The sequence below is a fragment of the Castor canadensis genome, chromosome 15, assembly GCF_047511655.1.
Source record: "Castor canadensis chromosome 15, mCasCan1.hap1v2, whole genome shotgun sequence".
In the NCBI taxonomy this organism is placed as follows: domain Eukaryota; kingdom Metazoa; phylum Chordata; class Mammalia; order Rodentia; family Castoridae; genus Castor; species Castor canadensis.
This window is the reverse complement of record NC_133400.1, coordinates 11,963,100-11,978,908: the sequence shown is the minus strand read 5'-3', so window position 1 is coordinate 11,978,908 and position 15,809 is coordinate 11,963,100. Positions and strand designations below refer to the sequence as shown.

The window sequence follows — 15,809 nt, the reverse complement described above, 5'->3', positions numbered from 1 at the left end:
CAGGAGGACTGCTTGAACGTAGGAGGTTGAGGCCAGCCTGGGCAGCACAGTGAGACACCATCTCAAAAACAAAATGAACAGACAAAACTCAAGAGGCCCATGTGCTGCCTCGTGCTGTGGAAGTCATGAAGCTCAAAGCAGGGAAACTGAGGCAAAGCGTTAGAAGTCAGCACTGCAATTATTCTAGGGCTAGGGGAGCTGAGGAGGGCACATGGGGCTTTCTGCTTTTGTTTCTCGATCTGGTCGAAGCATAAATAATTGTGTATTCATACTTCAAATATTTATCAAACCCCACATTTCTGAGTTGTGCACTTGTGTTACTTTGTTCTTCACTAAAAAATTCACTGGAGCTTGATGAGACATCCAAATGACTAAATTGTAGATTAAGAGAAAACCTCAGCTGGGCACTATGGCTCACGTCTATAATCCTAGCTACTTGGAAAGCTGAGATGGGGAGGATTGGGGCTTGAAGCCAGCACAAGCAAATAGTTCTCCAGACCCCATCTCCAAAATAACCAGAGCAAAATGAACTGGAAGAGTGGCTCAAGCAGTAAAGCTGTTTTGCAAGTGCAAAACCAGGTTACACCAAAAAAAAAAAAGTGGAAATAAAAAATACTGTAAAGTGTACATGGAAATTATGGGATGCAATGAAAGCACCACTTAAAGGAAAATTTGTGGCCTGAAATACTTAAATTAGGAAAAAAGAGAGGCTGAAAATTAATAAGTTGAACATACAGGTTAAAATGTTATGAAAAACTGGGTGACAGTGGCTCACGCCTGTAATCCGGGCTACTCAGGAGGCAGAGATCAGGAGGATCACAGTTGAAACCAACCTGGGCAAATAGTTCGTGAGATCCTATCTTGAAAAAACCCATCACAAAAAGGGCTGGTGGAGTGGCTCAAGGTGAAGGCCCTAAGTTCAAACCCCAGTACTGCAAAAAATAAATAAGTAAAATGTTTTGAGAAGTCACAACTGAGTAAACAAAGAAATGAGAAAAACAGTATTTCCTCCACGCCAAAGTCTGATAAAACATCACAAGAAAGGAAAACTACAGACCAATTTTCCTCATAAATACAGATGCAAAAACCATTAATAAAACAAGAGCAAACCGAATCCAATACCCAGGAAAAGGGTTATACGCCATGACCAAGTGGGATTTGTCCCAAGCATGCAAGAGCGACTCAACAAGAGGAAAACAACCAACGTAATGTGTGCCCATTACAAGAACGAAGGAAGAAAATAAATCATAGTTTCATCTCAGCTGCCTTGAACAAAAGTCAACATCATTTCGTGATAAAAAGCATTCAGAAAAGTAGGAATAGAAAACCACTTCCTTAATAGGAGAAAGGGGATCTGTAAAAGTCAAGGTGCCCTGAGCTGAGACAAATGCCTGATTTAAGGTCACTTTAATTTAATCCCTGATAAGGTGAAGGACCACTAGCAACTTTTCCAAAGCGAAAGTAGGTCTCTGTGAAGGAAGATGATATCGTATGGAGTCTCAAGTTATCTCTAGATATGTCCCTGTGTAGCGTTAGGGACATGAGGGGACAGCAGCGCACACGTGCTAAGCAGCAGATCCACAGACAGAATGCTCGGATAATGGAATTATTAGTTACAGGCCTCAGAAGGACCCTGCCTAACACGTTAGGGAAGGGAGGATAAGACTGAGTGTCTAACAGAAAACTGAAAAGTATTTTTTTTTTAGAAGATTCAAAAGGAAACTTTAAAATGGAAACCCGAAAAAAGAATTCAACGGATAAGTTTAACTGTCGAAGAAAAAGTAGTGGAAGAAATCCACTACCTTAAGGCTGCACAGGCAAAGAAAGGAAAATACAGAAAAGAACGCCAGTCACTTGGTGAAGAGGAAAAAATCTAACAAATGGCTGTGAACTGCCCAAGACTGCAGAGCAAAAGACCTCAGACCTGAGACCTACACAAGAGGAATTTATTCTTCCACCATTCTGGAGGCCAGAAGTTCATTACAAGTCTCCCTGCTTAGAAGTCAAGGTGTCCAGGGTAATGGACCCTCAAAGGCCCTAGGGAGACTCCCAGCTTCCGGAGCTGCTGGTTATCCTGCACTTGTAGTAGCGTCATGACCACCTCTGCCTACATCTTTCTACCCCGCTCTGTGTGTATCATCTCTCGGTCTCTTTCTTAGGACCCACTTGGATAACCCAGGATAATCCACAGTCACATCCACAAAGAGCCTTTACTGTGCGAGCTAGCATGTCCAGCTTCCAGGGATGGATGAGTTCTCTTTGGGTGACCATTGCTCAGTCACGTAGACGTCCTGAAGACAGAAGAGAATGGAACACAAGCAATATTTGAAGCACAACGGCTGAGAAATTTCCAAAACAAGTGTTTTTAAAAACTGGCTTTTGATAAGGGAAATGCAAATCAAAACCACACTGAGATTCCACCTCACCCCTGTTAGAATAGCCATCATCAAAAACACCACCAATAACATTTGTTGGCAAGGATGTGGGGAAAAAGGAACCCTCTACACTGCTGGTGGGAATGCAAGCTAGTGCAACCACTCTGGAAAACAATATGGGGGCTTCTTAAATATCTAAACATAGACCTGCCATATGATACAGCAATCCCACTGCTGGGGATATACCCAAAGGAATGCGACTCAGGTTACTCCAAAGGCACTTGCACACCCATATTTATTGCAGCACTGTTCACAATAGCCAAGTTATGGAAACAACCAAAATGCCCCACTACTGATAAATGGATTAAGAAAATGTGGTACTCGTACACCATGGAATTTTACTCAGCCATGAAGAAGAATGAAATCTTATCATTTGCAAGTAAATGGATGGAGCTGGAGAACATCATTCTGAGCGAGGTTAGCCAGGCTCAGAAGACCAAAAATCGTATGTTCTCCCTCATATGCGGACTTTAGATCTATGGCAAATGCAGCAATGTTGTTGGACTTGGGTCACATGACAAGGGGGGAGCACATACGGGAGGAGTGGGGAAAGGGAAGGAAATCCAAAACTTGAAAGTGTTTGATGTCCCCACTGCAGAGGAACTAATACAGAAACCTTAAAGTGACAGATATGGGAAGGTGATCAGGAACTAGTGAAAAGGTCAAGTACAGATGAATAAATTCTGATTGTAACACATTTGTACATGGAAGCAATGCTAGGAATCTCTCTGTATAGCTATCCTTATCGCAACTAGCAAAAACGCTTTGTCTTTCTTATTATTGCTTATGTCTTCTCTTCAACAAAATTAGAGATAAGAGCAGAACAGGTTCTGCCTGGAAGCAAGGGTGGGATGGGGTGAGAGGGATGGGGCAGGGGGCAGGGAGTAGGAATGGCCCAAACAATGTATGCACATGTGAATAAATGAATAAAAAAAATCCCTGGGTTTTGATCCATGGTTTCAAGAACTCCAAGCAGGATTAAGTGCAAAGGAAATCAAACATCACAGTAAAACCACTGAAAACCAAAGACACAGTCTTAAAAGCATCCAAAGGAAAACCGTGGAAACCTTTCAAAAAGCAACAGTAAGACTTCTAACCCCTAACCTCTCGAGGAAACAAAGTAAGCCAGAGGACGGTGAAATAGAATGAAGTCCAAATACATACATACACACATACACATGCATGCTACAGCAAAAATATTCTTCAACCTATGGGTGATTCTTTGTAAATTAAAACAAGCTAGTGGTACGTGTCTGTAATCCCAGTACTCATATGGCTGAGGCAGGAGGATGGAGAGTTCAAGACCAGCCTGGGCTACATGGTGAGACTGTCAAAAAGAAAAAAAAAAACAAAACATATTAACGGACAAAACGAAAAGGCAGGGCTGTAGAGATGATCCCAGATGGAAGCTTGGACAGAAAGGAAGTGATGAGAGATGCCGAGGGCCATGTCCCAGGTTTTTAAGAGGCACCTGGAGACGGTTCACTGGCCAAAGTGGGACCGTTTGTGAGAATTACAGTGGCATGAGGGTTTGAGAAAACCCTCAAATCTGTCTAAATCCACAAGCCGATGATCCTAAAACACAAAAAAACAAAACAATGGAGGATGATAAGGAACAAAATAATTCTTAAAAGTTGGTAAAGGAGGGCTGGCAGAAGGGTTCAAGTGGTAGAGCACCTGCCTAACAAGTGTAAGTTCCTGAGTTCAACCCTGAGTACCACTGCCACCAAAAAAAAGAAAAAAAAAAAAAAAAAAAGGTAAAGGAAAAAAATGCTGTAAAAATCGGTAAAGGAGCTGGGCACCAGTGGCTCATGCCTGTAATCCTAGCTACTCAGGAGGCAGAGTTCAGGAGGATGATGGTTCGAAGCCAGCCTGGTCAAATAGTTTGAGAGACCCTATCATGAAAAAAAAAATCACAAAAGAAGGACTAGTGGAGTGGCTCAAGGTGTAGGTCCTGAGTTCAAGCCCCAGTACTGAAAAAAACAATTGGTAAGGAGGCCGGTGGCTTGTGGCTATAATTCTAGCAATGCAGGAGGCACAGATCAGGAGGAAAGAATATTGAAGCTAGCTCAGTGAAATAGTTCTTGAGACCCTGTCTCAGAAATACCCAACACAAACACAGAGCTGGTGGAGTTAGCTCAAGTGATAGAGCACCTGCCTAGCAAATATCAGGTCCTGAGTTCAAACCCCAGTACTGCCTTGGGGAAAAAAAAAAAATCTGTAAAGGAGACAGATGCCGGTGGCTCTCACCTGTAATTCTAGCTACATGGGAGGCTGAGATCGGGAGACCTGCTGTTTTGCTGTTCAAGGCCAGTCCAGGAAATAGTTCTGAAGACCCTGTCTCGAAAACAACCAGAGCAAGATGGACGAGGTGTGGCTCAAGTGGTAGAGCACCTGCTTTGCAAGGGAGAAGTCCTGAGTTCAAACCTTAGTACCTTAAAAGAAAAAATATGACAGGTTGAGGGGCACCTCTGTGGAAGTAGTTCCAGTAACAAATGAGAAAGAAATGTTAAAGTTGAGAGGCCACCCGTTTGCTTCAATTCGGTGCAGGCCTTGAACATCAAGGTCACCTACCCTCACAAAAAGGGACAACCAGTCCTGATGCTGCCTGAGGAAGGAGCCTGCTCTGCCTGTACCTACACGGGATTGAGGAGAGGGTGACCAAGACTCTAGATCCAGCTCATAAGTGACAGGCAATGCCAGGACAAGGATGAGTGCAGAGGCTGAAATGATTTCAGTAAATTGGACATTTCTGAGCACACAGTTGGGATTATGGACAAGTGCCAGGGTGGAGTCTGGAGCAGGAAGGGTGGTGTTTGGGTGGGCATTCTGGGCTGGGTGGGGGAGGCTAAAGGCTAAAGGTGCCTGGAGCACGTGGCAGAGACAGAAGCCTTCAGGAGTCTTGGGTCCAATGCCAACCCTTCATGGCTGTGAGCCTCATAGCCTGGTCAAGGACTACTACCGTCCAGAAAACTCCATGGGTCAAGCTGGCTCCAGCAGGTAGGGCCTGAATTCTGACCCAGGGTGAAGTCCTGAGTGGGGAGGACATAGAAAATCTCAGCTTCCTAGGAGGGGTTGCCAGGGTCCCCGCACCCCATAGTAGGTGACATAAATAACTCCTGTCCCATGTCTCCTGGGCTGCACAAAGACAGGGAGACATGAAATCAGTGTTTCTAAATAGATGACTTTATTGAGGATCCTTAAAGTGTGGGGTGTCAGATCCATGGGCTCAGTTGGCTGCCAGGGTCTCCTGCACCCAGGGCAAGAGCTTGGCGACATGGGCATACACAGCAGGAGTGGAGGTGGAGCAGGTGCTGCTGCCCCAAGACACGATGCCCACCAGGGTCCAGGCTCCATCCTTTTGGCAGACCAGGGGGCCTCCAGAGTCGCCCTGCAAGAAGGGACAGAGGACTTGTCTCCAACCTGACTGGGGTGCCAGGGCCTGAGGTATCCCACATCTAAGTAACCCAGGCACACAGCAGGTGTGCCTGAGTTACTAGATGTGGGTTCAGTAGCAGTCCCAACTCTGCCATCTACTCTTGAAGGGACCTGGGCAGGTGACTTCCCTGCTCAAAGCCTGGCTGTGGTCAGTGGGTAGGCACATCCAGCTCATGGGGTGGGTGCCCATTGGGCCATCCTGTCCCAGGCTTGGCCAGAGGCATGTGTTAGCATCAGTTTCGCCTTCTGGGGGCACTGGAGAAGGAGTGAGGTCAAGTATAGTGGACAGGGGGGAGCTCAAAACTCCGGGGGCCAGTTGCCCTGCTAGGCTGAGCAGGGCAAGGAACTGTACCATGCAGGAGGAGACGCCGCTGGCTCCAGCACAGATCATTGTGTCTTTGATCTTGCTGCCCCAGACCTGCTTGCAGTCAGTAGTGGACACGAGGGGCAGGGCTGCCTGCTGCAACTTGTCGGGGGTCTTGCTGGCTGCAGGGATAGAAGGGCAGAGTCAAGGCCCGTGCAGGCCCCTCAGGGCAACGCCCTGGAACCTAGAGAGTGACTGTGTGCCACCCAGCCCTAGATCTGCAGCCCCTGTGGTGTGGGTAGGAGGGGACCTGTGCTCTCAGCAAGGGACAGGGACAGGGCTGCTTCCTTCCTCCCCTTTCTTGCTGCTTCTGTCAGTGAAAGGAGAGAACCAGGGACCCCACAGTGAGCTGAGTCCTGGGCAGCAGAACTTTGGACTCTGGAGGAAGAAAATGAGGCTTGGAGTGCGGGGCTGAACCAGGTTACCCCAGGGCTCCCAGCCAGACTTTGGCTGCCCTGCTCCAGTGGGAAAGACCTACTGGGGGACTCTCCGCTTTAGGAACAGTTATTACTAGCTCTCATTTTTATTTGTGTTCAGTGGATGCTTTAATTTTTTTTTTTTTGGCTGTGCTGGAGAGCAGATGGTCAGTGAATGGGCAGGGGTGAGCAGCCACACTGTACCTGAGGAGACCCTGCTGGCCCCACACAGACCATCATGTCTATGAACTTGCTGCCCCCAAACTTCCTGCAGCTGCCAGTGGACAAGCGCTCTATCGCTGAGGGCATGCCAGGCCCTGGGTTGGTTAAGTCAGGGTCTCCCTACATGTAGCTGGAGCCAGGCTGGCTCTAACTTGTGATGCTGCTACCTCAGCCTCCCCAGTGTTGGGATTATAAGCATGAATCACCACACCTGACTTACAATTTTTTAAAATTTGATACATATAATTGTACATTTTTAATTCATATTTTTAAATGAAGAAATTGAGATATTGAATGTTGGAATTTAAATAAAAAACAAAAAGCAGCCTGAGCACATCTAGAGACTCAGACTGTCCAGGCAGCTTGGTCCCAGGGACAGCCTCTGCTGCAGAAAGGTCATGTCACACTCACCACTATACTTGGTCTTGCCCCAGCCTGTGGTGGCACACAGTGTCCCTGCAGGGAAGTCATCATTCTCACTGGGCAGGCACACCGCAGACACAGTGTGGGAGAACTGGGCAGGCGTGGCCAGCTTCAGCAGGGTGATGTCGTTGCTGACAGTAAAGAAGTTGAATTTGGGGTTCTGGAAAACCTGTGGGTGAGGGCAGATCCCCAGGTGAAGAGCTGAGAGGAGCCAGGGTGCTCCGGGTTTCCGGGGGACAGGTGGTTTCCTGGTGGCCCTATCAGGAGAATGAACCCACAGGAGGCAAAAAAGAGAATTCTGAGGCCAGCCCCAGCCCCAGCTCCAACCCCCTGGGCTCTGAATCTCCCGTGCTGGCTCTCCGTCCCGTGGGCTGAGCCCCTGGCCCATGCAGCAGGCTGGTTACCTTTGTGATCTTCAGAACCTGTATACTCTCCTCATTGGAACCCTGGTCAAACTCCCCAGCCACCACTACATCGGATGTCCTAGGCATTGAGACATGAGGGGGTGAGGAGGGAGAACAGGCCTGCTCCCCTCCCCTCCCCTCCCCAAATACAACTGGCTGCCCAAGCCTCACGTGACCCCGCAGTGGGCGGCAGTGACCACCCAGTCTTCACTGATGAGGGAGCCCCCGCAGAAGTGGAAGCCAGTATTGTCCTGGAGAGGAGAAAGGAGAGGGTTACAACCCTCAGCTGGCCAGCACCCCAGCCTGGCCACAGCCTAGATAACCCCCCTTATGCCCAGAATATCCCTCTCACCTGCAGGGACACCTGCCAGGGCCAGGAGCCAGGCACAGCTTCCTCCCCATTGACGATCCTTGACAGGCCAGTCAGCACGGGTTGGATGGCGGGGACCCCGCAGCCTGGGGGCAGATGGAAGTGAGGTGAAGAAGGGCTGTGACCCAGAGCCGGTATTGCACAACTCCTGGTGTCTACCTCAGCCTGTCCAGGCCAGCTCAGGACCCCACTGTGACAGTGTTACTTCTGGAACATCCCTTGGCTTCCCTTCAACCTCTAGGCTCAAGGGCCCCTCACTCACAGTCTGGTGACCTCAGTCATCCTTCTAGGGAGGCAGAGACATGTGCCCCCATCTGGGCCTTTCAAGAAGGAGCAGAAAACAGGCTGGGCCAGCAGACTACCTGTGCTTAACCTGTAGACTGACTATTTCTGTGCTCTCCCTGATTTTTTTCTTTTTGTTTTGGTGGCAGTGGGGTTTGAACTCAGGGCTGTGCATTTGCAAAGCAGACACTCTATCTATGAGCCACGCCTCCAGCTCTGCTCTCCCTGATTTTAATAACTATTTGTCATGAAAAGTTTTGGTTTAATTATTAAGATGGCACTTAGATTCCACACCATAAAAAAACACCTGGAGGAAGCAGTGACAAACAGAAAGTTGAGAGGACAGGTGTAGTACACACACGCAGGACACTCTTGCTGTGTCAGTAAGCAGGTCCTCACAGCAGGGCTTCACAGCTCAGCTGTAGGTTGGAGCAGCATAGCTCCCCACGCTCCACCCTGAAGCTTCTGGAGGCCTTATCACTTGCTCCAGGCCCAGCACCTGCCTCTCCTGTCCACAGCAATGAAGAGATGGACAAGGCCCTTCACTGATGACTGGTATTGCCAAAACAGTTTATAAGAATCTATTTTTATAATAGCAAGAAAATGAGAAACACTGGTTTAGTCACACAACAGGACGTCCAGATGAATGAGCTGGGTCCCCATGGCAGCATGGGGAAGTCTAAGACATGAGTAGAAAAAAAAAAACAAAACACATTGTCAACTGACACAGAGAGGAATGCTGTCATTTACATTATGTAAAATGTTTAAATCTTTATGGATTTACGAATATACAGTACATTTGTATAAGCCTGCATAGAAGTGACACACAGCCAGCTCACAACAGGGAGGGAGGAGGTAGCAAAAGGAAACTTTAGCTGAATCTAGTTCGGGTTGTAAAAAGAAGTATCTAAGCCAGGCATGGTGGCGTGTGCCTGTAATCCCAGCTACTTGGAAGGCTGAGGCAGGAGGATACCTTGAGCCCAGAAGTTGCCAGCCTGGGCGACATAGCAAGACAAAAATAAAGCAACAAGAACAACAACCAAAAGTCAAAAAAAAAAAAATCTGAAATACATCTGCAGAAAGAAATCACTGAATCGTGACAGTAGAAATATGGGTCATACCATTTTCCATACATATAACTATTTCCTTCTTTTTTGAAATAGAATATTTAGCAAGTGCCTGGCTAAATCTAACCTCCCCTGGGTAGATGCCAGGGGAGGTCTGCAACCAGCCCTTACCCTGCCCACGGCTCTGCCACCTGGGCCACTTCTGGAGCCATGGACCACTGCTCATGTTTTCCACTCTCAGAGCAGAGTATGAGGGCTCAGAAGTCCCCCAAAGGACTCCTGACTGCCCTGCAGCCTCAGCTGGCCTGTGAGAGTGAGGCCCAAAAGGCAGGAGAGGAGGTTCATCTCTCACTCAGGACAGAACTGCTTGGGGCCCTCTGGTGGGGCCTGGCTGCAGGGGCCATGAGAGGCCCAAGGACCTCTTCCCCAGCCTCCTACCAGACCTGGAGGCCATTCATACCCAATACTCACCAAAGGTAGCCCCCACAAGGGCAAAGCAGGACAGAAGCCAAAGGAATGCCATTGTGCTGCTGTCAGGAAAGGTGGGGCCTGCCTGCCCTGGGACCCCTTTTATATTTCCCAGGGCCTTCCAAGTCCTGCCAAGTCCCTCTGGCCCCACCCAATCAGAGAGGCCTGAGAGCCACCCTCCCTGTTATCCAAGGACCTTGGGTGATAAGTGGGGGCCAAGCCCTTGTCATGGCCTGGCCTGGCTCTCAGCCTGGAAAACCCCAGCCCCTGGGAAAGGGACAGCTGCCCTGTGGAAACATCACCCACAAGCTCTGGCCACACCCAGCATCCTCCGGGCATAATGGTCCTCTCAGGTATTGCAGAGCCCTGTTTGTGCAGCCTTTGCCAGGGGGTGGGCAGGGACTCTGCCATTCGCAGTGTCACAGGGGACTTTCTCAGTTACTGATCAAAGCAATTTTGTACTTCAGGGTTCAAAGAAACCCAGCTGCTGGTGGCTGGGATCGGAGTGGGACAGTCAGAATTTCTCCTGGTGTTGGCCCAGGGCGACAGACAGGCTGTACGCTCTCAGCAAAGTCAGTGGAGCAGTCAAATGAAAGCAAAGGGTTGCATGGGAATTCAGGATTATCCAGGGGTCACTGAGTCCCCAGTCCCACCAAGCAGTATGAGTGTGGACAGAGTAAGAAGGAATGGCCCTGGTACATAAGTGAACCCGAAGACAGTAGTCCAGTGACTGTGCTCAGCAGAATTTTCTCCCATGGTAATTCAGTTTAAGGCACTGGTCTTTGTGTAAAATTTTAGTTTTTTATGAACTGGAGCATGAATTTCACAGCACCAAAAGACACTAAGAACCAACTCCTTCTGCTGTCACAGAACAATAAGACAGTACAGGTGTGCGGATGTTTGTTGGGAATGGAGGCCAAGTGACTTCTTAGCACCCTGTGTTAGGGTCCCTTTGCTCACAGACACTTTGTCCCTGCTCATGTGGGAAGAACGGCTAGTGACAGATGTGAACTCAGCGCAATGACATGTCACAGGAGAATGACGTCAGCAGCAGGACTTGCTGCTGCTCTGACAGGCACTGCACAGGCCCCCTGTTCAGGCGACCAACAGAATGCCACTGTAGGTGAACCAAGTCTTCATTGAAGTCCATGTGGCTCTATAGCCACCAAGGCCATGTCACCACGGCAGAAATTTGTCCAAGTGAACAGGACAGTGTCACCGGGCTTGTTAAAGGCAAAACTATTGATTTGAACTTGATTTGTCTTGAAGTTTTATTTGTCTTTAACTTATAAGTTCAGGTTAAGGCTTGTGCATTCTCCAGCAGGGAGGATGGTCACAGGTTCAGCTTCTGGTCAAGCAAGAGCACTGGCTCAGGTGCAGAGGCCAGGCCACTCTGGAGGGGGCAGGGGGGTATAACATGTACTGAAGCCTGTCTTCAGGGCTGCAGACCTGGCAAGGGTGAGGCAGAGGGCTGCACCAGTGTCTCCCCGTAACTGCTACTGGGGTTTCCAGCTGGTGTGGCTGCCTAGGGTGTGGCCACTGAGAGTGAGGAGTTCACCTTTCAGCACCAGGCCAACATCATTGATTGAAATATTAACATTTGTGTGTGTGTGTGTGTGTGTGTGTGTGTGTGTGTGTGTGTGTGTGTGTGGTTTTTATCTGAAGCAATTTCTCTTGGTCCCCAGCCCATTGCCCAACTCAAACCAGCTCAGGAGGCATGAGTGCCCTGGAGCAAGGTGCCAGTGCTTTTAGAGTGACAGTCATCTCCCCCTTCCTGTTAGCACAGAGGCTTCTCCCCTCACCCCAGCTCTTGGGAGAGAAATTGATCAATGAGAGTCTGAAGAGGGAGAGAGAGAGGCGAGGAGATCCCAGCTGTGGCTGCCCTCTGACATCCTGATGGGGATGTGGAACCTCGGCCACCCTCTTGAGACCATGAGAGGAAAAGCAGACCCTCATCCAGAGCCACTGAGCAAAGGCTGCAGTCGCTTCCTCCACATCCTGGTCTACATCAGAAGACTAACCCTTGTTACTTATCCACTATCAGTCACACATTTGATTACCAAAAGTGTCTCACATGACACAAATGCAAAAAATTACACCATCATGATGATGCTGGGTGTCTTCCACCCACTTCTACCCCTTTCTGGCCTCCAAGAGTGGAAGAGATGGGACTGCAGCCATGTTTCCCAAAAATGGCTTCAGGCAATGGGAGGCGCCAGCAGGAGCAGCCCTGGAGAGGTGGGAAGAAAGAAGAGGATTTATTTCTCTGGTTCCTTCCCACAGATGGCGATGGGGGATTGCCCACTCCTCAGAGGCTATAGTCCCTTTCAGGAGTCACTCTCCACACAGCCACACTTTCGGGGTTCTGTGACAACCCTGCCCTAGTCCCTTCAGCTTCAGGTGTGTCCCCATTGTTGCTGTCCTCTGTGCACTTGATCGTCCTGTGTCGGTTTCCCCAAACTCTACCACAGCTCTGTAAAGTTCCCTTTAGTAAAACTGTCCTCAGATTACCAGGTTGAGTGTACCATACTGTTTTCCCCAGGACCATGACTGAGACGCTAATGGCGGCTCCAGGTAGTGAAGATGGGATTCTGCTACTAGGTTGCTGACCTATGTGAGGAGCTCATGGAAAATCTGTTTTCTGGGGAAGATGAGACCCTGGTCTCAGTGGCATCACAGTTACTCTAACACTGGAGGTGGCACAGGTGGGAAAAAGGCAGAGGAGACCATTGGCTGTGGCACTAAGTCCCACAGCATCAATGAGGTGATCAAAATCACCAGTGATTAAGGAAATTCAACGCAAAACCACAGGAGGGTAGCCCTTTCCGTCTACTCAGGATGGCTATGATTTAAAAGAACAAACCAGAAAATAAAGCTGGGTGTGGTAGTAGGCACCTGTACTCCCAGTGCTTGGTAGACTGAGGCATGAAGACTGTGAGTTAGCAGCAAACCTGAACTGCATAGTGAATTTGAGGTTAGCTTTGGCTACATAGTGAGACTAAGAAAGAAAATTGAGTGAGTGAGAGAGAGAAAGAGATACAGAAAGAAAAGAAAAAATTGTGTGTGTGAGAAAGAATGATTGAATGAAAGGAGAGAAAGAAAGGGAAAGCAAGAGAGAGAAATGAAGAGAGAAAGAAAGACAAAAAATAACAAGTGTTGGGAAAAAGAAAGCATGGAAGGAAGGAAGGAAGGAAGGAAGAATGTAACAGATATTGGGGAGAACGTGAAGAAACCCCCAGTGTTAATCAACCAATGAATGGATAAACAAAATGTGGGATGTTCATACAATTGAATATTACTCTGCTATGAATAGGAATGAAGTTCTGACATGCTACAATGTAGATAAGTCATGCTAAGTGGAGTGAGTCAGTCACAAATGACAAAAATTGTATGATTCCACTTATTTGAAGTGTTTTTGATAGGCAAATTCCCAGAAAGACAAAAATTAGACTGGAGGGAGAAGGGTGAGGTATTGTTCGGTGGTTACAGAACGGTGTTTGGAAATAGTGGTGATGGCTCAAAACATGTGAATATAATTAGTGCCACTATGGGATGAATTCGTACATTTAGAATAATTAAAATCACAAACTATATGTTTACCACAATTTTTTTTTATTTGATGGGACTGGGATTTGAACCTAGGACCTCATGCTTGCAAAGCAGGCACTCTACCACTTGAACCACACTTCCAGCCTATTTTGCTCTGGTTATTTTGGAGATGGAGTCTTGTGAACTCTTTGCCCCGGCTGACCATGAACTGCAATGGTTCTGAGCTCTTAAGTAGCTGGGATTACAGGCATGAGCCATTGGTGCCCAGCTTAGCACAACTTGAAACAAATGTAATATACCAAAATTCACTGAATCATATGCTTTAAACAGTGAATTGTCTAGTATGAGAATTATATCTCAATAAAGATGTTAAAAATAGTGTGAACTCAGACTTCTGACGGCCCTAAAAAGAAAACCCAGGGGAGGTAGAAGCTGAAGAATGTGAGTCTGTGATTTAGGGGCTGACAATTAGCCCGGCAGCAGCTATGCAAGGGTCCCCTCTCCGGCGGGGGGCTCACAGGATGGTGGTGGCTGAGGACGAGCATGGAGCCTGACCGTAAGGGTGAGAGGGCCACAGGGCCTAGGAAATTCTCACCGCTCGTCTCCCAAACTCAGGAGCTGTGGGGCCAGCGGGGGACCCTGAGACATGGGATGAGGGGCTTTGTAGTTTGAAGCCCTGAGGCGCCCTGAACCTCCCTTCCCAGCACAGCTATCCCTCCCCCTTCTGAAGGAGCCATCTTCCTCTGCACAAACTGGTGGAGCCCGCCAGGAAGATGTCAGAAATCTCCTCAGAACCCATGCCACCAAGTCCCCATGGCCTCAGGCCCTTGACAAGAGTCGTTCCTGTGGTAGATTACAAAATGGCCACAACGCTGCATCTCCCTGTAGTCACGCCTGCCATGAAGCTTGGTGTGAAAGGTGAAAAGCAGAAAATACAAAGGCCACCACCACAGCGCACATAAACAGAATCCTCAGGCCTCCCCACAGCAACCAGCCCAGACGCCGGCAGTAACCAAGCGATGACAGTCAGCCCCAAAGGGCCAGCACCTGAGGTGTCCCTGACAATCTTCCCTAATCTTTGTCTCAATTCCAACTTAGGACCAATGGGAGAAAGCCAGTAGGCCCCCTGCACAACCACATGCTCTGCCCTACTGTCGTCAGCCTGTGTCTGAGCCTGTTTCATGTTGCTGTAAGTGGCAGAGGCGGGGTGACATAACAAACAGAAATTGACTTTTCTCGCAGTTCTGGAGGCTGGAGGTCCGAGGTCAAAGTGCCTGCAGGCCTGCAATTCTCAGTTCAAGGTGGCACCCAGACTCCTATGTCCCCACTTACTGTCTAGAGGAAGGCAGAAAGGGCCTAAAGAGACAAAGGAGGCTGAGCTCACTCTTTTATACGGGTGTCAATCCCACCTGTGAGGGCAGAGTCCCCAGGACCAAATCACCTCTTAACGTTTCAGCCTCTTAATTCTGTTAAAATGGCAGTGTGTGTGTGTGTGTGTGTGTAATGAGGCGCTTGCCTACCACTGAGCTATAAGCTAACCTGGAAGTTAGATTTCAACCTGAGTTTCAGAGTCAACCAACACTCAAACCCAGCAGCCAGCCTCCATCCTCCCCCTGCCCAGAGCCTCCAATCAGGGCCCATCTGAGCCTTTCCTTTTTCCATTATACAGCGTCCATGCTCTCCTTCCTGCCTTCCAGTCTTTGCCAGGCAAAGTGATGTTGGCTGACTTCCTGCTGTAGCAATCTCTGTGTGTGCCTTTGCTTGTTGCTTGTTCTCACTGTGCGTCTTGATTTATTTCTACAAAGGTCAAGCTCCCTTTGGCAGCCTCCGCCTGCACATGCTTCCCTTCCTGGATTATGTAATGGCTGTCCCCCCACCGTACCCAATCCCACAGGTCCTCTAAGCCCTGCCCTGCTTTCTTTTTTTTTTTTTTTTCATTTTTCTTTTATTATTCATATGTGCATACAAGGCTTGGTTCATTTCTCCCCCCTGCCCCCACCCCCTCCCTTACCACCCACTCCGCCCCCTCCCGCTCCCCCCCTCAATACCCAGCAGAAACTATTTTGCCCTTATCTCTAATTTTGTTGTAGAGAGAGTATAAGCAATAATAGGAAGGAACAAGGGGTTTTGCTGGTTGAGATAAGGATAGCTATACAGGGCATTGACTCACATTGATTTCCTGTGTGTGGGTGTTACCTTCTAGGTTAATTCTTTTTGATCTAACCTTTTCTCTAGTTCCTGGTCCCCTTTTCCTATTGGCCTCAGTTGCTTTAAGGTATCTGCTTTAGTTTCTCTGCGTTAAGTTGCCCTGCTTTCTTAAAGGCCTGTGAAACTCCCCATGTGTCATCTGGTTTGTGCCGTTTGCTTTGAT

The 15,809-nt window shown here is 48.4% G+C and overlaps 1 protein-coding gene across 2 annotated transcripts; it reads right to left on the bottom strand.

Moving 5' to 3' along the window:
* Positions 1 to 5,604: 5,604 nt before the first annotated feature.
* Ctrb2 (chymotrypsinogen B2) lies at positions 5,605 to 10,120 on the bottom strand. 2 transcript variants are annotated; one of them, XM_020160180.2, is made up of 7 exons: positions 9,893 to 10,043; positions 8,055 to 8,158; positions 7,874 to 7,953; positions 7,703 to 7,781; positions 7,287 to 7,467; positions 6,226 to 6,359; positions 5,605 to 5,826 (listed from the first exon to the last, which is right to left on the bottom strand). In XM_020160180.2, exons 1-7 carry the CDS (start codon positions 9,942 to 9,944, stop codon positions 5,665 to 5,667), a joined length of 792 nt encoding a protein of 263 aa, XP_020015769.1. In that variant the 5' UTR covers positions 9,945 to 10,043; the 3' UTR covers positions 5,605 to 5,664. The 2 variants fall into 2 exon arrangements, with proteins under 2 accessions (XP_020015769.1, XP_020015771.1); XM_020160182.2 differs by lacking the exon at positions 6,226 to 6,359 and having other exon boundaries at positions 9,893 to 10,120.
* Between the last annotated feature and the right edge of the window lie 5,689 nt (positions 10,121 to 15,809).

Coding starts and splice junctions, on each gene's coding strand:
- Ctrb2 (XM_020160180.2), bottom strand. CDS start 9,944: ATGGCATTCCTTTGGCTTCTGTCCTGCTTTGCCCTTGTGGGGGCTACC. Junction 8,159..9,892: donor CCTTGTGGGGGCTACCTTTG/GTGAGTATTGGG, acceptor ATCTGCCCCCAG/GCTGCGGGGTCCCCGCCATC. Junction 5,827..6,225: donor GCGGCGTCTCCTCCTGCATG/GTACAGTTCCTT, acceptor CCCTTCTTGCAG/GGCGACTCTGGAGGCCCCCT.